General features: G+C 43.5%; 1 protein-coding gene across 10 annotated transcripts in view; it reads left to right on the top strand.

Annotated features, from left to right (window-relative positions):
- TANC2 (tetratricopeptide repeat, ankyrin repeat and coiled-coil containing 2) overlaps window positions 1–26,276 on the top strand; it is a 252,991-nt gene that overhangs the window by 202,851 nt on the left and 23,864 nt on the right. For all 10 annotated transcript variants that reach the window (XM_072886245.1, XM_072886241.1, XM_072886242.1 and 7 more), the window contains 6 exons: window positions 1,254–1,420; window positions 3,476–4,083; window positions 18,130–18,238; window positions 22,639–22,761; window positions 23,485–23,721; window positions 25,454–25,639. In XM_072886245.1, coding sequence (XP_072742346.1) covers window positions 1,254–1,420; window positions 3,476–4,083; window positions 18,130–18,238; window positions 22,639–22,761; window positions 23,485–23,721; window positions 25,454–25,639 — 1,430 coding nt within the window. The remainder of the gene's footprint in view (window positions 1–1,253; window positions 1,421–3,475; window positions 4,084–18,129; window positions 18,239–22,638; window positions 22,762–23,484; window positions 23,722–25,453; window positions 25,640–26,276) is intronic.

The raw sequence follows: 26,276 nt of genomic DNA, 5'->3' as shown, positions 1-26,276 counted from the left end.
GATGCTCAGCAGTACTGAACGCAAGGTGTTTACGAATTTCAGTTCTCCCTGGAACACCACAGAGACTGCTCATGTCATCGAGGAACGTTTTGTGCTGGGTTTTTACAGAAAATTTCCTGATGCAAATTAAAGCCAAAGGGAAAAGCTAACCTGCTAATTGGGAATACCGAGGTTTTTGATAGCAGGATTTATCCATAGTACTTTACAAAGGAGAGCAAACTTTATAGAGATCAGAATCTGTAGTACATGTTAATGGCATATGCCAACAATAGACTCTTGTTTCCCACCCGTTTTTGAGTTTATTAGGCGAGATTACCTTTGAGAAGATACCACTTGAGCCTAAGATGCAAGTCTAAAAGAATCTATATCATTAGTTATAAAGCTATACTCAGCTCTCAGCACCTGATGGACAAACGTTGACTTCATTGGCTGCATCAGTTTGGTTACTGTATTCACCGGCAGCAAAAATACCCTGTTTAAAAAGCCTGTGATTTGCTTTTTGTAGGACCTTTTTTATTCCTCCTGACTCATTTATAAAAGACGTTTGGCTACAGACTTGAGATCAAACTCCTTTACGATACTGGAAGTTCAGAGTCTTTTTGAACAGTCTCTGCTGAACAGAGGTTGTAACCTCCAAAGTGCTGAATGACCAGCCCCACGCGTGCAGGCTGGTGGTTTACTCTCCTCAGATAATTGTTTGCCTGTGAATCGAGTTTGCTTCTGTTTCAAAACGCTTGCCCAGACCTCAGTTGATCAAGAAGCCAGTGCCCAAAGTGCAGATCGGAAGGATCTAGAGCTTTTGGGGAGGTGAATTTCTTGGTGAACCTTCATTTAGCAGTTGTAAAAATTACGACAGGCTGACATCAGGGTGAGAGTTTAACACCAAAACTATAGAGAACCGCTAATAATGTGTTTATTAAAACTTATCAGAAAGATACTGATTCACATCAAACAACATCGGACTTTGTGGAAGAGGAAATTTTTAAAAAGAGGACTAGCTGTTTTATCTGTGGGATATCACAGTTGTGTATGTCATAACTAAAATATGTATTTTTTAAGAATTGAAATAGCCTATGTGTGGGCCTACCTCTGTGTGTATATGCAATTAATGTATCATAAGAAAGGTGCTGCTACTGTGTCTTTTTTCTTCCTTAGCAATATCTGATGATGCTTTAAAACACTGTAGTGACTTTGCAGTACGTTACAGTCGCCTGTCTAGCCTTTCAAATAAATGCTTTTTCTTTTTCTCTCAGAGAGGAAGATCCCTGATGAAGATTTCATTATATTAATTGATGGCTTAAATGAGGCTGAATTTCACAAGCCAGATTATGGAGACACTATAGTATCATTCCTGAGCAAAATGATTGGAAAATTCCCTTCCTGGCTGAAGCTGGTAGTGACAGTCAGGACAAGTCTACAGGTATGCTGAGACCAAGAATTGTGATAAACTGTGTCATTGTCACGATGGGCTTTGATAAAGAAGATCTTAGTGGGTATCTGCATTTGCTTAAGACCCTTCATTTCAGGTTATCCTTTTGGCTTTTTTGTACTTGGATTTACGTTCATATCCCCAAACTCACTGTACGGCGTTGCAAGGATCTAATCCAGCATCACTTACTCATGTCAATAAATGTTCATCAGCAAATAGTTTAGTTCATTTGAGTGAGACAGGTCACATGCCAACGGGCTACTTCCTCGCTGACCGTATTAGGAGCGTAGGGCCTGATGGGTGTCAGCCTGTGCTGCTCAAGAACGTCCTCTCCTCCCTGTGGAAGGGCGAAGGAATGCATATCTTCATACCCCTTCTGCGTGACCCAGAGCATGAGAGTGTGATTGTTTCAGTCTGGAGGAGTCAGTGTTGGGCCAAGACATTATTCAGCTCAGTGAAGAATATCTTGAGCAGGTGCTGAAGCTCTAAGCTGAATGTTGTTTGGGATATTCTTAAGTATTTTTATTTCAGTTTGCAGCTGGGCAGGTTTTTACCTTCAGCCCGTCCTTAGCTGCTCTTCACCACTCTCTTGGCATCAGGATTAAGCTGACCTTAGTTTGTTGGCTCAGCTGCTCATCTGAATGGAGCAAGCTGGGAAGCAAACACAACGGCCCAGCTAGGGCAGATCTGCTCTTTCAACTCTTTCACAGTAGAGCTGGTTGATTTGCGGCATCACTTGTGGGAACATTCACACTGAGCGTCGGAGCCAGGAGCCCAGAGGAGACAGACATCAGAGGGACGAGAGATATTTGGGAGCCAGCTCAGAGCCACTCTTCAGCTGGACCAGCTGGTCCGGGCAGAAGGGCGTGTCTGCAGCTCTACATTTCTCATTTTTTCATTATTAGCCATTTTTTCATTAGCACAGGGCTGCACAGTTCATTTTTATGGAGCTCCATTAAGCAGTTTTACTGAGATTTGCTAATATTTACTGAGATCCACAGGTTGATTTACTGTGGTCCTCCTGGCAGGGAGCTGAGTGCTGGTTCCAGCTCCATCAAGGCAGCCAGCTGCTGCATGCTGCCTTTGTAGCTGGGAACAGCAGCTGCTCCCCAAGACACCAGGAGAGCACAGGCTATCTGCTGTTCTGTGCTGCAGTTCTTTTTTTGCTCAGTAATGGAGTAGATTAAACATCATTTGGAAGAAATATTTTTGTAATTGTAGGTAAATTGCATCCCTATGACTTGAATTCCTCATTTAATTAGGGCTTTTGCAGCCCTATGGTTTTCACTGCAAGCTTTAGTTTTGCACTGTGCTCACCCTCTTTATTTTTTTGGAGAATTGATGGCTTCTCCTGCAACCACCTTGTCGAGCTCCACTGCATCATTTCTCCCTGATTCGCAGTGACTGAGAGCCCATGACGCAAGAATTCCTTTGGAAAGGCTTTTGATGATCTTTGGTTTATGTTGCATAAGCATCATCGGTGAGCTCAGCAGATGAGAGGATCCCTGGCCACACTATCGTGCAGCAGGCAGATGTATTTATTTTGCACTGGAAAATACTCTCTGTTATCTGTCCTGCTGTTTCCGTGCATTTCCCTGTTAATAGCAGCTGTGTGATATGGGAGCACTCTCCTGGGGAGGTACTTAGCTCGGCTTCAGCAACATTTCTTCTGGCCTCAGATCCGTCATCGGGTTGTCCGTTCCCTCTGACATGACAGCAGAAGGGGTGGCGTGTCGATACGTGATTGAGATGGGGTAGGAGTAACAAGGGCGCTGCTCTGTGTGAATTTTCCAGCCCTTTCCATGGATGCGGTATTAGGAACAGTGTCCTTCATTTTTATTTCAGTCATGTTTCACATGCAACCTACTTGATTATAGATGAGATTGTGAGGTCCTGAGGGCACAAACTGCCATCTTGTGTGCTTGCCCTGATGGAAGAGGTCTTAAATGAGTCTCAAAGGTGCTATTGTAATATGAATTAAGTTTACTTAATGAATAATAAACACTGCCAGCATGAGTATCCTTTTTTTTTTCTCTTTCTTTGTAGGAAATAATTAAGCTGTTGCCCTTCCACAGAATATTTTTGGATAGACTGGAAGAGAATGAAGCCATAGACCAGGACCTGCAGGCATATATCCTTCATCGGATACACAGCAGCTCGGAGATCCAGAACAACATCTCGCTTAACGGCAAGATGGACAACACTACATTTGGCAAACTCAGTTCTCACCTCAAGACCTTGAGCCAAGGGTCCTATCTGTACCTAAAACTCACTTTTGATCTCATAGAGAAAGGATACCTAGTACTAAAAAGCTCCAGCTACAAAGTAGTCCCGGTGTCTCTGTCAGAAGTTTACCTGTTGCAGTGCAATATGAAGTTCCCAACGCAGTCTTCCTTTGATCGTGTTATGCCTCTCTTGAATGTGGCAGTGGCATCTCTGCATCCATTAACAGATGAACATATTTTTCAGGCCATTAATGCAGGTAACATTGAGGGCACTTTGGAGTGGGATGACTTTCAGCAGAGGATGGAGAACCTTTCTATGTTTCTTATCAAACGTAGAGATATGACGCGAATGTTTGTTCATCCCTCTTTCCGAGAATGGCTTATTTGGAGAGAAGAAGGTGAAAAGACCAAGTTTCTTTGTGATCCTAGGTAAGCAAACGCTCTGAGAAATCAGAGTTTACAAATGTGTTCATCTCATAGTATCACCTGAATCGTTTCATTTTACAAGGTTGGACATGGATGCGTCTCACCTGACTTTGGTCTGTCTGCACTGTAGATCTCTACATCTGTACTAGTCACCTTAGGTCTTTATGTTGTTCATGGAAAGAAATAAGCACCCTGGGGCACACACTGACCCGGCAACCCTAATAGTCATCTTCAGAATGAGATCAGCTGTTCCTCAGAAGGCCCCAACATGACTATCTCCCATACAGGCATTACCAGGGATGTCTGCATTTCAGCAGATTACTCCTGCCAACTCAGACTGGAGAAGGGGAATCATCCCCCCTTTCTCCAAAGGTACCAAAACCACATGAAGTAGAGGATAAGGAGATGAAGGATGAACAGCGTGGATACGTCTTTTGCAGTTGGCTTCTTTTTGAAGTTTTATTCCCTGTAGTCCTACTGAATGTCTTTTTGAAAGCAAAATAAGAAACAGAATCAGGCTGTAGCAATTTTGGACTGTAAATGCATCCATAATCTCTGTCCTGATAGCAGCTGAGTTCCTGGCTTAGCTCACAGGGAATAGAATTTAATCATGGTTAGATTTATATTCTCTAAACCCAGCGATCACCATTAACAACGCTATCTTTGTTTCTACTGAAGAGTGGAAACAGACACTCTTGACTGTAATTCTAGTAGTTTATCCCCATAAGCTTTGCTCCATTTGGCCTGCCCATTCTTAAAATATGATTATAAAAATCAGGGAAACACTTGGATTCAAGGCTGTGTCAGTGCAGCTCCCAGACCCTATGGTCAGTCTGAAGAAAATATGATGGTATCTGCTGGAACCAAATAGCCACCTGGCTGATAAAGCAGCTGTAGCTGTTAGCAGTGGCAGAGTAATTTACCACTTTAAATTTTGTGGTAAACAGGCTGCAGTAGAAAAATGCTATAAAGCTCCTCCCAACGGGCATCTTCTCTGTTTTAGTAGGTTCTGCACAATAGTCCTATCGAGCAAACCCTTTGTAAAGCATCTCACAGCAGCAGGTGTCTTTATATCAATCAATGTTAGTTATTTAATATCCTTCCTCGGAGCCATTAAGTGCTTGTCACTGCGTAATGCTTTTCCACCCTGTTTGCAATGCCTGTGCGGCACTTACGCCTATGGAGCTGAGAGCTTTCTCCCTCCCAGTCGCTCCCACCCCGTGCTACTGGTTCTGTCTGGCCACTGTGGTTTTGGCTGTCATGGCTGTAAGCGAGCTTGTCATCAGCTGGGTGAGGGGACTGCAGCCAGCATGCCTGGCAATTATCACTAATCACACAGCACTTGCTATAACGAACCATAGCGAGAGCAACTCGGAAAAATCACTACTTTCCTTCGTTACCACAAAAAGGAAATGAAGGTCCAGGATGCTTACCTGGCGGGCAAGACACCCGCGTGTGTTCGGTGCTGCGTGTGGTAGCAACGCATACGGCTAGGTAACAGCGGGGGCTTTGGTCCTCTGCGTCCAGAAATACTCTTCTTCATTCTCACACCGATGGGTAAGGGTGTTCTCAGAATATCAAATTCAGAGTGAAACTGAAACGTGCTGCATTTTGGGTGGTTTCGCACTGAAACAAGGCGTGCAACCATGTGTGATTTTAGCACAAAGGCACAAATCAGCCTGTGTTTGCTTGACAAGTCACCAGCGACGTGATAGATCTCTGCTCAGGGTTTGGGTTTGGTGCTGCCTTTCATGAACATCACAGACACATCGCGCTGCCCTTCAGACCATTCAGGAGACTTTCAGGCATCACTTTTCATCCCGTACATGCCATTTCACGTGATAAATTAATGGTGACTTGAAAGCGTACGGGGAACGCTCATGCTCTTTGCAAGTAGGGCATCCCTGCAGAGCTAACCCGACTCAGCTCCTTGCCACTGGCGAAAAAGAAGTTGCAGTGCATATAACGGGCTCCCACTGCCTTGAGTGTAAGTCCATACGTACTGCAGGACTAATAAATATCTCTAATGTATAATGTGCACTAATTGCATTATACTCTGATGGTAGGTAATGAAACAGGATACATTTCAGTGATTAATAGACTGGACCCCCTGAGATTCAGCTATTGTGCTCCTCAAAATCCTCCTGTCCAGCTCTCAGGGAAGAGCTAATATTGAGATGTTGAGCTCAGAGCATGGTAAACCCTTAGCAACGATTAAGATAAGTAATGATTTTTCATTTTATTTCTTCTAAAAGAAGCACAGCTTGCTGCTGACAGAGTTCATAGGAGTAGCCTATGAAAATTTGCTTCGTCTGGTTTGCTCACAGCCAGTTTGATGTCTTTCTGCTCGCTTGGGAATTGAGAAGGCATGGCAACTGTAATGGACCGCTCCTGAAGTTCATCATCCGACGGTGCAGAAGTGCGCCATTCATGTGAAGCTGGTTGACCTTGCCATGTCAATACGTAAAGAGTCAGGTTGCTGAGGCTGATTTTTTCCCCAGGAGAAGAGCTTCGAAGTGAAATGTGGTTTTGTGAAGCTGCTTTTAATTGACTTGCCCTGACAGAGTGTCCAGGTGTGAGGATGTTACGAAGGAAATTGGGATAATGGGCCTCGTGTCCATGGCACTGCAGCTGGGGTAATCTTCCTCGTTTCATTAATGAGAGTGAGTTCCCATGTTCTCAGAAGCACGGAAAAGAGGCGAGAGGAAGAACGCAATGTCCAGAATTTATCACATTTTTCTACGCTTTTACAACAAACAGCAGATCTCCATCCTCCAGATTTTTGCGTTAGCCTGTTGAGATGCTAACCCTCTTCTTTGAACACTCACCGTGTGTTTGCTGTCCAAAACAAAGGCTAATTGGCATCGAAGGGGAACGCTGTCGCTGCAGGCCCTCCCTCAGGGGCACTCCCCCAGCATCCTGTTGTTTAATAACAGGGCACCAAAAAAGTGTTTGTCAGAGCATTTAACCAGCATTGCAGTAATGACTTCCCCGGCCTGTCAGTGTAGCACTATTAGCCAAGCGTCTTAGCTGACAAATAACATAAAACATTTTAGGGAAAGACCCAATCCTTTGTGACTGATGCAGGGAGAAATTGGTTATTATTGTACGTTCACTCTTACACTTGTGTTTCTTAACCTAAATTCTGCTATAGTGCTGTGCTGTTTTCTGCCTAGACTTAATCAGAAACTTCCATGCAATTATTTTCCATGCTTTTACAACACTAATAAAATGTTTTATCCTTGTGCTGCTCCTGAAGGGACTGTGAGAGAGACAGAAGTGAAGTGATTTGCCCTGGCAAGGCAGTAAAAGAGCTGTAGGCAGATACGGACCCCAGAAGTGAAATTACTCTATCCAGATTTAAGTATCAACATCTGAGTTACTCGTCTAGACTTGCTTTATAGTCAGAGGAGAGAAATAAGAATGATTCGTTTCATCATGAGCTAAAAGGCTAAAATAGGTCAGATGAAGAGTGCCTGGGAAGCGTCTCCTCCTGTTGATTTCTGAAGGGAGCTTGGGGTGATGGGCTCACCAGCTATCTTGGCAGATAAAACTGGATGAGATGAATCTGTCCAGGCTGCTCTTCTAACCAATACGCAGGGTTTTGAGGTAAAGTCACAGATTTTCTTTTCTTGTCCAGGAAAACTATGGAAGGAAGAAGATGCTCTCTATGCTGTTGCATGCATATGACTCTCTTAATTTGGGCATTTGCTTCTCAGGGTGGCACTGGAGCACCCGACGTGCATGCTGGTGGTATGTCTCCTGTCATCACCACTCACTCTGGAGCAGGGTAGAAACCGGCTTTTTGTCTGCACTGCTCAGGGAAATTCCCAGCATCCGCGGGACCTTAGCAAAATGAAGCATTTAGATCTTCACCTCAAGCGCTTCACCTCTGGCTTGGGTTAATCTCACCTAATTAGATGCTTGCAATCCACGCGTCTGTTCCTCAGGCAGTCACTCTGATCTCCTTTAATACTTGAAGCAATTCATGTGGCCTGGTTTAGCCGCTGACTTGGATGAGCTGAATCCCATACCCGATCCCCTCCGCTGCCTGGAGGGCAGTCCAGGGTGACTCGCCCAGGCGTGGACGTGCCGCTCCCGGGGAGGGGACCTGCACCGGGCTGGCACTCGGAGAAGACGGGAAGCTGCAGAGGTGGTGCCTTCAGCATAGGCTTGCTCCTGTTCGCTGAACTCTGGAAGTGCAGCCCAAGGCGTCTCTCCCACCCGGAGCTGTGGTGTTGGATAGGCAGAGCAGAAGCTCTGCTGAGCTGGGCTTTATTAATGCCAGCCTGCAAGTAAGCGTAACAAAGAATGCTTTTTGTCTGCAGAAATTAAACTGTTCCTTAACATGACGAAGGCTCTATTCTGCTTCTGGCTCCTTGCTGTTGCACAGATGTTTGGTTAACTGCACTTACTCTGTGGTTTCCTGTATGATGGGGACAGAAGCTTTTTTCCCTTCCATAAGAAGAGCAAGAGTGGCGAGGACAGCAGTCACCAGCGTGATGGTGGAGGAGAGTCTCCTGATAGAGAACTTTGGAGGAATATCCTGCTGCGCACAGGATGTTTTCACTGTGTGGAGATGCAGAGCTGTTCTCGTGGGTACTAAAGATGTGGTGTTAGTCTGAAATCCCAAACATTTGTGTCCAGGTTTCCAGAAAAGCTGAATGCTCAGGTATGGAGAGAGACCTGGCAGGCATTTGGCATCTCTCAAAATCAGGGTGTTGGCGCCTTGTCCAGCGATGGCACCGCCAGGCTGACCTGGCTCTGAAACCCGAGCTTGGGAATACTGCACAAGGAATCGATACTCTGCAATAGATGTTCTCTTCAGTGCACCAGGGCTTTATCAGGCAGCTCCTCCTCATTGACTTTATTAGAAGATATCTAATAATCAGGGATATCACAAAAAAATAATCAGGGAGAAGTACTAGGTGGCTCCATCATTGAGGTTGAGGGCATCTCCTCATCTCTTCCCTCCTCTTCTACATCCACAAACCAAATCTGTCCCTGTCCCTGAAACCCCAAAGAAAGGCACCCTGCATGGATTAGCGTGCAGCAGCGATCCAAACAGAAGTATGCATCTCTAATCCAGCACGCTGAGTTGCCATGGTTTCTAGCAGAGCTGTCTTTTAATACAATACAGTGTAGGTATTTTGCATTTTCCTTTTTTCTCTTGGGAGGCATGCTGCAAGTGGAGACTTTTCCTACACAAAGTTTTTATATATTACCCAGCAAAATGATAGAGTGTATACATTAGAAAAAAATAGGGTTGGGTTTAAGGTTGGTTTGTTTTTTGGGGGTTTTTTTTTTTTCATTTTGGTGGAGCGCTTAATCTGATTGACAAATAACAATCCCCAGTCAAAAGATAATTAATTTAGAAAGTTCAGAGGAAAAATCAGTGAAAATGATATTTATAAAAATTCAGGGATACAACAAACAGCTTTAAATGGGGGGTGGGTCCTTACATTACGCATCAGCTTCTTAAAAATTATCCACAGTTAGCTCCTCCATATGTAGCTCACTGTCATTATGGTGCATGGATTAGTTGACTTTCTTCCTCTTTTGTATTATAAGATTCTGAAAAGCTCTTAAAATACACTCTGCTTTATTGTTAGCTGAAATGCTCAAGTCTTCACCAAAACTTGGGCTATGCCTTAAGTGTTTTCTCTGCATTCATGTGGGATGGATTTTACTCAGCGAAGCAAAGGTGCTGTTTGAAGTCAAGGTGAGGCAAAATAATGGGTTTAGGATTTATTTGAATCCCTTATATACTTATGCAGAAAATTAAAAATAACACAGTGCCCGCTAGTGAGGATGGAGGTGAAATAATCAGATTTTCACAAGCGGTTGGCAGTCAGTAGCAACCCCAGCTCTCAAGGTGCAGCAGGGAGCTGAGCGCTGCTGCTTCCATTATTTAGCATTGCTTTACCGTTGGAATTACCTCTCTTAATGTGTTTTTCATGGCTCCAGAGTGCCAGTCTTTTAGCAATGCACGTATTGTAGCTCACACTGGGCTTTTCTGAGTGCCCCCAGCTACAGGTACATGCCAGCACTTGGTGCATCAGCAGGACCCGGAGGAATACGTTGTAATTTGTCGTTTTGCCGTCTCCAGCTGTGGGCTGGATGCCACATGTCACCGAAATACATGAGGTCAATTTTTTTCCTTGCCCAGCCTGCTGTCCGGTCGTCTGCGCTTGTGCAAGGCCTGTGCTGAGTTAGTGTAATTAATTACCAAATCACCACAGGATCTAGTGTTTTAAGATCATTTCCACCGCTGTAATTTTGGCAGAAGTGTGGAGCATGGTAGAAGCGGTGGCTTACCTGTGATTTGGGGCAGGGCTTCGTCTATACCCATAGCATAAGAATGACAGTACAATGTTTCTTGCTCTTTTAATTTACTCCTCAAGCGGACCGTAGTGAGTGCCATATTTTTGGATCACAAAGTTGAATCCATCATAATGTCCTCCAGTTAATTGGAGGCGCAAACACAATCTGTTCACCAAGCAGTAGGGACCTGCTGGAGTGCTGACTCTTAGAATACAACTTTTAGGCTTCCCATATGACTTCCAGAATAAAGTTTTCCTGATTCCATGGTTTGTAACCTAGTACTTTTTGAAATATAAAAAGAGTGGGCAATAGCTCAACAAAATGAATGTAGGAGACTTAATTTCATGCAAGTATCCACGTTGCCAACATCTCTAGATGTTAAAACTCTAATCTCATGCAGAAGTACAGAGCTAAAAGCATAAATGATTAAAGCCATTGGCAGCAAGTTGGGCAGCCTTAACAGGGACTTCTCTGAGCATCAGAAGCCAACAGTTGTGTAACACGGGGTTCAGGACAGGGTGCACGCAGAAGAGAAGGAAACTTGAACTCATTCATGTGGTGGCTGTGTGTCTAGCAAAGCGGCGAAGTGGCTTAGCTGCAGGTTTTTCCCCTGAAATTTGGTCAGGGCTGCAGCTGCAGTGTCAGTTGGAAGAGAAGAGGAGAAGTGGGAGACAGACTATAAATCATGACAGATGAGATGGAGAGCAGATGTGATCGCTACCACCATAAAGGACATCAGTAGAGCAGCTTGTTTTAACTGGCTCATTAGACATGCAACCTAAGCATTCGGAGGCAGAGGAGTTTTTGAATATATTTAGCGTCTTGAGTTACCGTCCTCATAAAATCTTTTTCTTCTGGACCGTAAACTTCTGTATGCTGTACCATTTTCACATCTAAATGAAGAAAATATTCACGGAGTAATCCATTCTGTGGCACGGAGCCAGCAAGAAGAGAGAAGTGGAGTTAATCAGAGGCAATATCAGTGCTGACCAAAGAAAGAAATGTTGCTTAATTTGTTCCTGTTATTTCACAGAATCATAGAATAGTTTGGGTTGGAAGGGACCTTTAAAGGGCATCTAGTCCAACCCCCCTGCAACGAGCAGAAACATTTCATTCCTCAAATACTAAGTCCCACTTACGGAGCAAAGCCATCTTCCAGCAGTTCACTAGAGAGTAGCCCTGACTTTGTTCCATCTTGCTGCTTACGTGCTCATTTACTCCTGGTCAAAGCGGCAGCACAGCGCTTCCAAATCACATTCCCCGTTCTTCTCTAACCCCATATATTTTAAATTACGTCAGGTTGAATGAGAACAGAAAGTGTATCACCATTTGCCTTTTGAGAGCTTCTCTGTACGTTAACTGTGTAGTCACTGGAGAGCTTACTGAGAGGCGTTGTTATTCATTTTACCCATCCAACATATTTATTAAATATGCCAGCAGTCTTTTCACACTGCTCTTGGACAACACTTCTTTTCTCTGAATATAAAGTGATCTGTTCCTGGCAACCAGCAGATTTTCTGAAAAGCCTTATGAACTGAACGGAGACAAGGGAATTGCATCTTTACTCTCTGGATCTGGTTTTTTAAATCTCATTAAGTCAGGGCCTGTAAGCGTTTGGAAATGCTTTTTTCTCTCCTTTACCCTTCCTTTTTTGTTCTGTATTTTAAAATCATTGTAAGTATCTTTTGTTACCTTAAATCTGAAGGGTGCCATCAGAGTTGTCTGGTTTTCCTCTTTGCTGCTTCTCTTGGCAGTTCCCGGCGCCTGGCTGCTGTTGTTTCATGTAGCGTAGAGGTTCTCCGGGATCAGCTCCTGACACGGATGCAGCTCTATTATCCCAGAAAAACCACAGACGAACTCTTTCTCTGTGATAGCCAAGTATGTAACATAATCTGAGGCATGCACTCCCGATGCTTGATAAAATATGGGTGCAGCATGGTTAGTACCTATGGAATTTTTAATAGGCGGCCTTGAGAAATAAAAATGAGACCGGAATTGCAAGCAGGTCTGCAGCATGGTCTCAGTTTCAGCTGAGCTGCACCAGTGAGCTCATTGCTAGTGCATCTCTAGCAATTACTTGAATTTACTGAATAAAGAAAGTTACTTGAATAAACTTTCTACCTGAAGGACATGGCTGTGGATGCTGTTAATACCATGGCAGAGGGGTAAGGAGCTTTCCAGCTCATTCAAAACTAGGAATCATTAAGCACAAATGCTCTAAAGGATCTCTTAATGCTGCAGGTCTTGCTAACTACTGTTTGTTCCTCTCCTGGCTGCATCTCACGCACGCTCGATCAGCCTCCCCTGCCTGCCTGGGGCTGAGGATGTGGGGCAAGGCAGCGCTGGCTGCATTTGGAGCTTGTGTTTCTTGAGCACGTCCCTCTAGATGCAAACAGGATTGTAGCTGCGCAGATGGTATTGGTTTTACTGGTGTTCAGTCGCACCCTGGCAATGAAGAAACATCCAATGAGCCTATTCATTTTATGAGATGTCAGAAACTTAAGTCCTCCATCGCCAAGATGCTGTTACTTAAATTAAAATTGTTCTTAAGGATAGGCCAGATGCTGTTAAATGATTCTGTTTCTGCTTTTCAAACACTTACAGAGCGGTTCGTGCAATTCTTTAGCTCTCCTTCACACAAATCATGGTTTTGCTGCTTTTACTGCTTAGACTACACAAGGCCGCAGGGAATGGTAACGAAGCACTAAGAGTTAGGATGATGACTGGCTATGGATTTTGTGCGCAATGCTTTGTCTCCTGTAAACCAGAAATCGTCAGCTAGCACTTCTACTTGGCGGCAATAACATCGCGGCTGAAATATTACATTATGATCAGATGTCTTTCGAAGAGACCTGCCTCAGTGAAACCGGGGTGCTGGACTTGGTGTGCAAGTCTATGGCTCGTGCATCTATTGACGCGTGGGTTGAGCCTTATCTGGACTGGACTTGGTTTGCAAGTCTAACCCATGCATCTATGATGTATGGATTGAGCCTTATCATCTGTACTATAAAAATGTAAGCTTAGATAATCACGTATAGCTCCTTTTAGCCTGGAAATCTCAGATTTAATACCCAGAATGATGGATTTCTAGTTTACGGTTGAGGCCATTAGGTGTTCCTCTGTGTAATGAACAGTTGTGACTATGGTATGAGTGGGTCAGTGCAAATAAGACAACTCTTGGGTGAAGAAAGCAAACAGCAACCATGGTGGCGAAGGGTTCTTGTCCCGCTCATCAGGAAGCGTGTCTGCAGTTTCCTAAAGCAGCTAAAATTGGTAGCACACCACTGCTGTGTCCTCGGTTACTTCTAGGCAGGGTGATGGGTTTTTATCAGATACTCCATAGCTTGTCTTGCTGCGATGAGATCTGACCCGAGGGGTGGAAGGATTTTTCTTGGCTTTGAACTTGGCTGTCCCAGTTAGCTCAGCAAATTAAACCAGCATTTAATTCTGTAGGAAAGAATATTGCGTGCTTAAGAGCGTTCCCTATTTTGTTTGAATTTTCTTGTATAATGTTAATTCCTTCCAAGTTAATTCGCAATTACAACATCAGAGGGAAGCTATGTTACAAAAATCAATAAATCAATTTTGGTGATTAAAGGATCCTTCAAGAGGAGCTCACTGAGCTCACGTGGCCTTTCTGCAGTCTGGACAGACATCCTTCTGAAAGCCAAGGAGGCTCCAGGCTTTGTCAGAGCAGACATTATTCTCTGTGCCGAAGTTATAAAATTGCACTCTGCAGAGCTGAATAAAATACGAATACACATCTCTTGGCAGACCAGATTCACTGGGCACAGTGTCAAATCTCTGGATTTTGGAATGGTTTCATGGGATTAGCTGGAAGAAGGGAGATGTGGGTGTAAATCAGGGAATTTGGACTTCGGTAGGTTCAGAAGTAAACAGGACTGATTCTCACTTATTTTTTTGCCTGTCTTTTACTCCAGTAGTGCAATGCCTTAACACTAGAGTAATTTTACACTCTTTTAAATCTCTTATACTTTGCCTGAGGGATAGAGTAGTATAGATGAGGCGCAGATCCGGGAGCTTTCAGTATTTTCTTTTGTGTTTCCCCATGCTCCATCACAGCTCTTTGGTCACGCTGGTGTTTTATTAGTGACGCCTTGTCCCCTTCCATCTGTGGCACGAGGGATGGGGGCACGATGAGGGATGTGCTCGAGGTGCCACCTCCTGTGTCACCTTGCTCTGCACCCACAGCTGTACGTGCCTCATCTTCGGGTGAACGGGGAGCAGATGTGTAAGGACCACTCTGCTGAATCCAGCACCTCCCCTTGTGCCCATACACAGCCGTCGCTTACATTAGCTTTCCTTACAGCTGCTCTGTGTGTGCACCGGTTCATGCTATGCCGGGGCTTGCAAGGATGAAGACTCATCTTTATGTCTCTTTATATACGTGTATGTGCGCAGCCACGCAGGCACCCCTTGCCGCTACGGGAGCCAGCACTGACACAGGCAGCCTGCGAGAGCAGACAAAGGCTGCCGGAGCTGAGCTGGCAGCGCTATTAATTTTTCACAAAAAGAAATCTTACATTAAAAATAGAAAAATCTCTGATGATAAACTCTGCAGTGGTGAAATTCAAAGCAAATCATTTCACTGAGCTCCTTGATGTAGAAATCATTACTGCCATCCTCTGCTGTATTAAAAAAAAAAGAAAAAAGAAAAAAAGCCTGTGCTGTTGGAGTCTGGTTTAGCATGCAATTAACACTGACAGAACAAGTGACTGCAAGTATTTATCAACAAGCCCAAAGCCAAGGTCTGGGAAACATTGCAGAGGTAATGGATTACTCATGAATACTGTATTTTATTCTGGAATAGTTCGTACATGCCTTATTCATAACAGCCAAAGTCATGCATATAATTAAATTTAGGTAAATACCCTACCAGCTGCAGCTGAAAAGCAATTTAGGAGCTAACTGTGGAACCTGGGCTTGTGTGTCAGATGGGAGCTGCACTTCATCTCTCACTGTGAAGAAAAGGCACATTAGAAGTTTCTGGATCTTCAATTCATGCTTAGGATTAATATAGTTACGGCTCCATTCAGAGCCTTCCCAAGCGTTTTCGAAGAGGTTTCCATCAGCCTTGCTCAACAAGCAAACAAGTGGCATTATTTCCTCGTCTGTGATGTGAAAAATAGAGGTAGAGAGGGGTGGCTGCAGGGTCTCCTTGTACAGCTGCTATCGGATCTGGAGCAGAAAGCCGTGGTTCACCATTGCCAGCCTGATGACTCTCCCCAGAAAGGAAGTGAGCTGATGTCTCTGAATGAACTTGCACCACCATCCTTTTAGTGAGGTAAATGCATTGGCTCTTCTCCAAACCATAAGCGCAGCATTGTGAATCTGATGAGCTATTGAGATGCATTGAGTGTATTAGAGTGATTATAGGTTTTCATAATCTGCCTGAACGGGGACAGATAAAATCTAGCAATTGGTGTGCTCCTTGACTTGCAGCTGTATCTAGCAACACTCAAGCTGTGTTTCATAGTCACTTGTTTCCTTTTGATTTGTTTCTCCTTTCCATGGGCGTTCCTGGAGGTTAATCAGCAGAATGAGCAAATGTATTTGTCTGTCTCCTTTAAAAGGATGTGACCTGGTGTTCTCCCATTCCAAAGATGGGGAACAAAGAGAGGAAGAGTGAAGGGAAGGAAAGGCAACAAGCTGTAGATAACTTAAGGTGCTACAACCACTTCCAGGGCCCTTCTGTTTTCCCAGCTCTTTATGTTTTGTCCCTTCTGTTGGTGCTGTATGGAGAATTCTCACAGCACGGACGCGTGGAAATCGGTGGCACTGCCCTGTGCACAAGGCATCCTGCCTAATTTTAAGCACTCAGCTGAGGCATCTAAGCTAGGTCTTGATGGGCTGAGTCACCATCTGGAAGAGCTTCTCCTTCTCCAGTGATGGGGAGCGGGGAGCTACGGGATCCCGACGTGGGCATCTTGCCACGTGCCAGGCCAGGGTGTGGAGAGGAGCGTGACAGGCAAAGCATGCAAAAAAAGAGTTTTTCTTCAGTTTCTTTTTCATCTCAAGTCACCCGAAGTATGAAGGGTACCATCAGTCAATAAAAACATTTCAGACAACAGTTCATTATTTGAATTGATGGTGCCTCTGTAAATTTAATTGCATTTTGGAGAGAGGCACAACAGAATTACTCACCAGTGAAAGAGTTTATTTTATTACATGTAAATGGGATGCGGTGCTCTTTCACCTATCAGGACCTGGGGATCAAGTCCTGCCTTGTAAGAAAAAGACGTTTTGTTTTCCATCCTGCTCTTCCAGCGGGCACATGTCCACATCCTACCAGTACCACGAGGTCTGGCAGAGCATCATCGGGCTCCGCTGAAATGAATCCGTGTATTATCGGTCCAAAAGGAGGTTCATTGGCAGGGCTTGGGGGAGACCTTGCCAAACACCTGGCCGTGGCACTACAAGTCTTTCACTTTTATTCTGAGTTTATTTTGAGACAGGGGTAATCATTCTCCCTGGATGAAGATGGCGCTGGTAAATCCCCACCGTTGTGAAAACTTCTTGTCTTCTGTAATTTTTACTTGCCGTTTGGCCACACAAAGCACTTTTCTGCTTTACCAAAGCGTGATGAGCTAATAACATTCCCTGTCCTTAAAAGCCCTTTTAAAGCCACGGTGGATATCATATTTTATTTTCTTTGGCTGCAAGGGGTTTGATTGCTTTTATGTGTAGTCACATTTTGATTTAGTTCCAGAAATGAAGTGAGTTAAAAAGGACTCCCTCGGGAGTGCCCAGGGGCTTAAAGAAGAATACAAATCTGTTGGCAAAACCAAGAAACCTGCAACTCCCCAGACCACCGAGGTCCAAGCGTGGAGCCTCGGCGGCCTCCACCCCTGCTTGCCGCGTCTCCTGCTGTTGCATCCACACGTGCCTGCAGGGGCAGATATTTGCCGATCTCATCCAGAAATGGTTTGCAGTACTTCGCATTTTTGCACTGCGTGTGTTTTGTGCGCGTACGGAGAATCAGCTTCTCGCGTGTTTGAGAAGACCCAGCCACGCTGAACTTTTGGCGTTATAAGCTGGAAGTTTGTATGTTTAAAAACATCAGTAAAGATCATTGTTTGGGATGGAAGTTAGTGTCTCTCTTATTATGTTTTGCCTTAAACAGGGCTCTGCATGTAGCTCAGTTAATTTGCTTTTGTTGTCAACCTGGTAGGTTGCTGCCAGAAGCATCTTTATTCCTGGAAAAGCTGGAGAATGTGTTTAGAAGGAGTTTTACGTGGAAGTAAAGTTGCTTCACTCTGCAGGATGCGTCACGGGGTGGAGAATGTAGTTGTCATTTAAAGGACGTTTTTTCAAAGTGTGGACATTTTAAATACGTCATTTTCTAATGACTTCAGGATTGGTGGCATGCTTTCAAAGTACAGTTCTCCTCTGCAAAATGACTATCAAAGTAGCACTTCAGCTTTCATGCAACTGTACCTTTAGTGTTTCCAAATTCACGTCTGCTCATAGAAAATATATTGGTTTACTTTTGCTGTCCTCCAGTGTTTGGGTGGTTTTGAGCTATCGGTGATCACCAATAATAAAGGATGCAATTAGTTGGTGGTTTACAAGTGAGCATTAGTTCAGCTCGGTTTTCCAAAGCTGGACAAGGTTGAAGGCTTAGCACGAGCAAAAATTGTTGTCAGAAGTTTTTTTGTTGATGTAACAAGCAAATACTATCATACTCGTTTCTTCTGGTTTTAGGAGTGGCCACACATTACTTGCCTTCTGGTTTTCCCGTCAAGAAGGAAAACTAAATCGACAGCAAACTATTGAACTGGGACATCACATTCTCAAAGCACATATTTTTAAGGTAAGAAAAATTGAAGTGAAGACTCATGCCAGCCTCATCCCTGCTGCGTATAATCTGCCAGCACTGGCAGCGTTCAGTCTCTTCTTGTTTTAGGGTTGCTGTAAGAAGTGTGATTGCTTCAGGCTGCTGAAACATGTAGAAGTGAGCTTTAGAAAATTGGCAATGGTATATAACAAATCCTTGAAATTAAACTGTCCTTCAGACTGTAAATTCAGCAGATAGCCTCCTTACCTGAAATTACTCTTCTACCGTAAGAGGTTTCTTCCCATGTAAGATGAGTTCCTTGTAACAACATCTAGAAAAAGCAAATCATTTAAAAGGAGTGGTTTTGAAGAATCCAGCCCAAAATTCAGGTTGTAAAGGGAAGATCTGATGGTCCTTAAAATCTGATGGTGGGTCCATTTTACTCTTCATGCAGACATTTAAGACCTGGGTAACTGAAAGGCAAACTTGGATGTGAGCATCAATATGACCCATAAATTAAGTATCATTCTTTTGCCTGTTGGCCATATATCAGAAGATGGAAATGAGAGGATGGATTTGTCAGGTCACAGGAAATACAGAATTTATTAGAAGTATTAGGATCTGTGGGTGCTTAACACTGGTAAAAACGAGGCTGTATTTTTATCTGATCTGTATATGATTTTATAGACTTAAGAACTTTAGTACCCCTGTATTTCTGTATCTCTAGAGCAAATAGATACCTCGTGTCTTGTGTCAGTACTGTTGGATTTATTTATTGAGTTCCCTGTGCTGAATTCACCATCAAGTATGGTAGCAAAGTCTCCTCATTTGGGAAAGCGATGGCTGAAGCCAAAGGGAAGAACCCCAGATCGGTGCATTACCCGATCACTGTATAATTTTCAAATTTTGAGTTACATTCCCAAGGCCAAATTCAGCAGTGAGTTTACTATTCAGCTGCCATTTGCATCTAAATTTGATTCCAAGTCTTCGTTTCACACTTCCACGGTAGAAACAAATAACAGGGTTTCAGGCTCTAAACAAATGACAATTTTCATTAAGTGGACAAGTTGCCTGTAGATTCCAGATTTAATTGAGCAATATGTACAATAGTAGAAAATGCCAATTAGCATATGAAAAATGTCAGTACAGCCTTCTGTTTCTAATCACTTGGCAAAATCCTTGGGTTTGCAACACTGCAGTAAGAATAGTATGTCTCGGTGACAGATAAGCGTAACAGTATGTTAGTTAGAAGTACTATAAAGTTTTGAAAGGGTTTGGATTAGCTGGATTAGAAACACTGTAAAATTTAGTCTTTCGCTTTTCCTTGAATAGGTTTATTTTTATTCCTTTTTTTAACAAGTGTTTACTGAGGATTTGTGAGTGTTTACCAAGTGAAACAATAGCTGCATTAGTTTTTGAAGGAGGCATTGAGCTGGAATATTGCAGGCCATATTCTTTTAAGAAATTCTTAAGAGCATTCTTTTAAGAAAATATTTCTGAGAGTATGTACACAGACTCCTTTTCCTGTTGTTACTGACTGTATTTGTTTCTAAACAAGCTTTTTTTTTTCCATTAAAGCTTTTCATTCTATCTGATCTTTTGCTGAAGCCATTACCAGTATGGCATGGGTTTTCTGCCAAGTAGGGAGCGTGTCAGGTCATCAATTCAGTGTGTTTTTCCTGAAGTATCACGTTATAACGGCAGCTTTCCGCAGACACAAAGACCCTAATTTTGAAGGTATTTATGGAGGCCTGATGCCATTGTAATTCCATTTTATTTACCCATCATGAAGCCAGAAGAGGGTTAGAACAGAGCTAAAGCATTTTGTCCAGCCAGGGAGTACTGGGAGCTAGGTATAGAGACAAACTTTGATTAAACAGTGCAGAAAACATATTTGTCCTTCCCCAGTCCCTATTGGTTCGAATCCACCGGTACCTTGTGCAAGGTAATGATGGGACACTTGGAATTTCCAGGTGTAAAAATTCAGTGATGCAGACACAAGGTGATGACCTGATAGATAGGTGTAAAGAAGCTTTCACGCTCCCTGCCTTGCTTGATGGCTGAGATCTGCTGGTTTTCTTTTTTAAACACAAACATCCTCAAACAGTTTGGGGGGGGAGGGGAAAGTACAAATGTTTTAGTCTTTTAAAGCAATTACCAGTCTTAACAGGAGCATGTGGAAACCCAGCTTGGAAAGCCTGGCATGGAATGAAAGGGCAAGAAGAGAAATGTGCAGTAATGATACAAGAAGACCCAAACTTCAGGCTGACGTATGTTTTCCAAATCAACCAAAGAGAAGTCTTTAATTTCATCTTAAATTAGTTAGCTAAAATGTCAGTAATCCAGAAATGGGTGTCCCTTGTCCCCAGATTGAGAATGTAATGACAATTACAGGCAGAAACACTCACTTTGACAGCTATGGGTATGTGAAGGTGTCTGATATTCCTTGAAAAACAGCTTCATAAAGATCATGTGTTGAAGGTACCAATGGCCAAATAGCAGAGGAAGCGATAAGTTAGAAATGAAGGGTGCGGACAGCTGCATACGAGAGTGCAGGACAAAAAAAGCAAGCCTGCTTGAAAACGGGGGTTGTGTGGAGTTGGCAAAGTTAGGCAAATGAAGCGTGCGTGGTCAGGCCATGCCTTGGTCCCGTGTCGGGTGGTCCCAGCGAAGTGGAAAGCACTGATGGTATTTCGGTTTGATGTTGTGTCAAGCTGGGATTTGCTTTCGCTGAAGGATTCAACCTGCTTTACAGTTCTGGGCAGAAAGGGGAAACAGAAAAGGAAGATACGATCTGTAAAATGAGAAATAGTGCAGTTTTGTTTCAGCAACTGAATGATAATGGTGCTGAATGTATTTATTCTTTAAAGGATGAATGTCATCTTTTATGTCTTGCACTAATATCAAAGTATATATGTTCTAATACAGTGGTTAAGATTTTTATAGCATATGTGATTATCATCAGATGGCTATTCTGAAAATACATACTCTTTCCCTTGGTCCTGATGGTGACTCAAACAGCTTATTTATGGGTTTGATAGTATTATAACTATTTTTAAATTATTTTAACCTTTTATTATAAAATTGTTTTCCATTTGTCCAATTATACTGTACTGAGTTCACTGAAATGTAATATTGACCTCTAATGTCCTGTATTGTGTCATTTCAAAAGCAGCATTTAACAGTGGCTAAAATTCCTGAGCTCTTTTTCTGCCTCTTAACACAAGCAGATATTTTTCTCTATTTAGCTCCCTGAATTTTGAAGGAAACAAGCGCATGGAGTTGTTATTTATAAGAGCTTGTCTAATCTGTTGCTTCTTTTTATGGTAAAACAGTTTCAAGTGACAAATCTGTTGATGGCTGGTGCGATGCTTCAGAATATCTTTCACACGTAGGTATTAGAGGTCTGCAGCTGAGTCCAGCAGCGGGCTCAGATGATGATTCCTGCACGTCTTCCTTTAGAGGAAACAAATCCCACCTTTTGCTGCTGGTTTTCTTCCCACCAACCTGCACCATCCGTGTCAGTCTGTCATACAAAAGACTTACAAACTGAAATGTGATCCTGCTGCTTTGCACAGATAGAAATGACCGCACGGCGTGCAAGGAAGTAGAAATCGGGGTTTGCATATCAAAACAGAATTAAAGATGTCTGTATGGTTTCCCTGGAAACAGCAGGCTTTAATGGTAAATCAGTAGCAGAACAGCAACATATAGGGCGTACCCGCATCGCACAACGGAGCACAACATGCAGCGAAGCTCGTTGCTGGAGTTGCAAACCCATTCCTCTCATCTTCGATCAAGTCGTTTGCTCCCATCTGTTGGCTACAGAGCAGTTCTTGCTCCTTCGACAGGAGGGGGGGAAACTTGCTTAAGTGTGCTGTGCTCTGCCAGTTAGTGCTGCTGGAAAAAGATGTCAGACCTTGTATATATTACGTATAGCCTGATTACAGACACCAGACAGAAAGGTTGGAAACAGTCTGGTATGAGATATGGGAATACTGTTCTAGGCTGTGGTTGAGAATTCCTTAATTTATCTTACTGTGAGCAGATACTGTCATCTGGTTTAACTGTGTGAATAATAAGGAAACTTTGTGAATCAGTTCTGCCAAAATAATGTGCACTTTATTAAAAAAGAAAAGAAGCAGCATGCTCTGTTCCTTAGCATGACATTTTCTGAGGGTGTTGAATGGATTCAGGTTGCTCACAGTTTAATCCTGCTTTTCCTAGACCTTGGAGATGGCTACAGTACCTTTGCAAGTTATTTCCTACAAGCTTATTAATTCACTGCAAAGGTCGGATGTGGCAAATTGTCACATTATCTTGTGTGTAGCTGTTAGTGTCTTGAAACTCTTTGAAGTCCAAAGACCCAGGAGGATCTGCCCGGTGTAATTGAGCATATTTGTAAGCTTGCATCTAAGTCATCTTTTCTTTTTTAGGGGCTGAGTAAAAAAGTTGGGGTATCTTCCTCCATCCTGCAAGGGCTTTGGATCTCCTACAGTACCGAAGGTCTTTCGATGGCTTTGGCATCTCTGAGAAATCTCTACACCCCAAACATAAAGGTACTGGAGGAGGAGGAGAGCTGGGGTGGTTCAGAGCTCACATGAGAAGCTCCCAGCAATGCACAGTAACGGTGCATAGAGTCCATAGAGTCTTTGCTGTAGCTGCCTGCCCATGGCGGTGGTCCTGCCCAGGCGGTGCCGAGCAGCTTGCTGGGCATTCGTCTTGAGATTTTGTTACCGTCTGGGATGATCCCTCAACTCTTCTACTTTGACCAGGGATCTCCTTTTAATTGCAGCGAGTGAATAGTGAATTTGCATCTGTGCAAAACGGTTCACATCCGTTTTTCCTCCCCGAAGATGTGGGATGTGACAACTGGTGTTGAAATTTGGCAGCCCCGTAAAGGGCTCTGGCTTAGACATGCACTGACTCGGAGGCAACGCCAAACACAGCGGTGCATGCTAGTTCAGGCCCATTTGCATTGCTAAGGATTAATGTGTTAGCTTAAGAGACTTCATCTCTACAGTAAAAAGGATTTCAGACAGTGATACAGATTTCAAATTGTCCTTCATCTGGAAGGATGTTTGTCCCAGCTCCTTCCCATACGGGTGAAAATGCCGAAAATGGGACCATATATTTGGCAAGTGTTTTTACTGGGCATTTTACGTCCTTTGCTATTTGCTTGCACGCAGAGGGCCCTGGTTTAAATTCTTTTGTTGCCCTGAAAATAAACTGATGTCTCTGCATAAGACTCAGCTAACAGGAGCTCTTCTTTTCCTGTGCAGGTCAGTCGGTTGCTGATTTTAGGAGGTGCAAACGTGAATTATCGGACCGAAGTTTTGAATAATGCCCCCATTTTGTGTGTCCAATCTCACCTGGGTTATACGGAGATGGTGGCTTTGCTCTTGGAGTTTGGGGCCAACGTAGATGCCGCTTCTGAAAGTGGCCTGACCCCCCTTGGCTATGCGGCTGCTGCTGGGTTTCTAAGTATCGTTGTGCTGCTGTGCAAGAAACGGGCTAAGGTAAGGTGACCACCTTAAACTATTCCACGTTTATGTGAGGCCGGGCACAAGCTGCAGGCAGGATATGTAACCCCTGCTGAAGAATATCCTCCAGCAGATGAAGCCAGGATGCTGCTGCGGAGGGTTGGCTTTTCTGCTAAAACGTGGTGGCTTTGAAAATCTCCCATTGACACCACAGCTAAGTAACTCCTGAGAGTCTGTGATTAGTATTCTGGAATTCAGGTCTGAGGCAGGAACTGCCTAATCACGCTGCACCGATGGCCAGCTGAAGGGTGTTCTGGAGAAGTCCTTGAACCTCGCGAGGTTAAAATGGCAACCTTGCTTTTGCAGCACGGAGTGTTCTTTAAAAATGTCTTTGAGACACATTTTCCAAAAAATTCTATCGGACTTGTCCTAGAAAAATACCCTTTGTTTAGCTTTGTGGTGAGTGTTTGGAGTTTTAATTGTATATAATGAGTCAAGTTTAAGTATCTTGTTGAAGAAGAAAATTGTGCTGATTTTTGAAGTGGAGCCTCCTGGAAACAATTTGTGGTTTCTCTATATGTTTAGCTTCAGTTCAAAAAGCAAAATATGGGTTTGTATAGTTTTGGTATGAAGGTCAGGATGACTGAGAGACCCGTTTAGATCTTGCCATGTTGTCTGTAATAATGCGAGGACAGTATGAAGGAAAAAAAGAATTCTGCTTTTGTTGGGATATTTTGAGAGAGTTGGGTGACTCCCTGATACTTGTTGGTAAGAAACAGCACTCCCTCTCTGAGAACAGGAATGTTTGGGCTACAAAATGCAATGCCAAAGTCCTGCCACTCAGAGCTGTCCTTGAGTATTCCTAACTGTATTGAGGAAATACCCCAAAACCAGCTGGGTTTACTTTGAAGGCTGAGATGTTTGATTCTGGCATAGAAAGTTGAGAAATTAGAAATACGAGAAACATTTATCATATTATAATATATTAATATTATTAGTATATTAATGTTTTCATATGTACTATGTTAATATAATTGCTATTATTAGAATCTATTATAATAATTATTTCTCATATTTATAGTATGAGAAATGAGAAACAATATGTTGCAGAGCACTGAAGGGGTTAACCGGCAGGAGGACAGTAGCTGATCTGCCTGTCCTGTTTTCTCCAAGTTACTGGTGTTGGGACAGGACCTAGAAATCCCAGTTGATGTATTCAGGCATCGAGTGAAAACCATGCCCGGTCCTGAAAAGCCAACCAAATAAGTTCCTACAAGGCTGCCAAGCACGATCTCTGTTTCCTATTGACTTCTGCCTGCACTGGGTTCGCGTTGTGCGTTCGACTGCAGGCTGAGACACTTCTGTCTCTCTCAAAAGAAATGGTATCTGGAAAACAAGCTGGTTTTCCTTTTGTGGGTTTGGATAAAGGAGGTGATATCAGTGTGCATGATTTCAATCCACAAGAAAACACGGTTGCTGGACTTCAGGATGCAAAGGGGAAAATGTTTTTGCAGCCTTTGAGTCTGAAGAAAGCTAAAAATAATGGTAACTTACCCAAAGCAAACACTTGTGGCCAAGAGGATGCCTAAGCGTGGGGCAGAGTTGCTTTGGGAATGGTTGTTTTCTGGTCGTGGAAGGGATAGTTTACCAGAAAAATGCACATTTTGCACATGTGGCATTATTTTGAAACCAGGGCTGGAAACTCTGAAGAAACGAAGATGTTTTGCCCGTGATTTGGCTTAATTGTATTTTGTCATCTCTTTTCAAGGTGGATCATTTGGACAAAAACGGTCAGTGCGCTCTGGTTCACGCTGCTCTCAGAGGACACTTGGAGGTGGTGAAGTTCTTGATCCAATGCGACTGGACCATGGCTGGGCAACAGCAGGGAGTGTTTAAGAAGAGCCACGCCATCCAGCAGGCACTGATCGCTGCGGCCAGCATGGGTTACACCGAGGTAAGACCTACCTGCACATCATTGCCTCTGCGGGGTGGGAAACCAAGGGTTGACTATGTTCCCTAGACGAAACGTTGACCAAAGAGGGTCCTGGAGGTGGAGTCAGTACCTCTGTCCTACTCTTCCTCCCTTTCCCATCCCAGGCAGCGGGGTTCACAGATCCCTTGGCAAACCCTGTGGTCTGGGCAGGTCTCCAAGAGAGGAAGCGTAACAAGCCTTTAAGTTGTTGGAATAAACCTTTAAGCAAGGGAGGATAAACAGCGTGTTACTTATGCTGCTCCTCCAGTGCTGTTAGGGGAGTGTGAGACCACGTAGGTTTGGACTGTATGTTGGGGGGAGAGAAGAGCTGAAGACCTTGCTCCTATCATACCGATAAAGATTTGTGATGTGGAAAATGATGTATGTTTTCCTACCAAGAAGCAGTCTTTGAGGATTTTTGCATTGGTTGATTTCTTTGCTAAATTGAGCTCCTCTCATTTACTGGAGTTTTGATTTTGCTTTTGTTAAGCATAATCCATTAAAACATAGGTAATGTGCTGAGATCAGAGGAGCTAGTTAAGAAAGCTGGGAAATTCTTATTAGCTAAGTGACTGTGAGTTGAACTGATGAGAAGCAGATGTGACTTCAAAACCCTGAA

This window comes from Ciconia boyciana, chromosome 22 (assembly GCF_034638445.1).
Source record: "Ciconia boyciana chromosome 22, ASM3463844v1, whole genome shotgun sequence".
NCBI classification, from domain to species: Eukaryota; Metazoa; Chordata; class Aves; order Ciconiiformes; family Ciconiidae; genus Ciconia; species Ciconia boyciana.
This window is presented reverse-complemented; position numbering and strand designations above follow the sequence as displayed.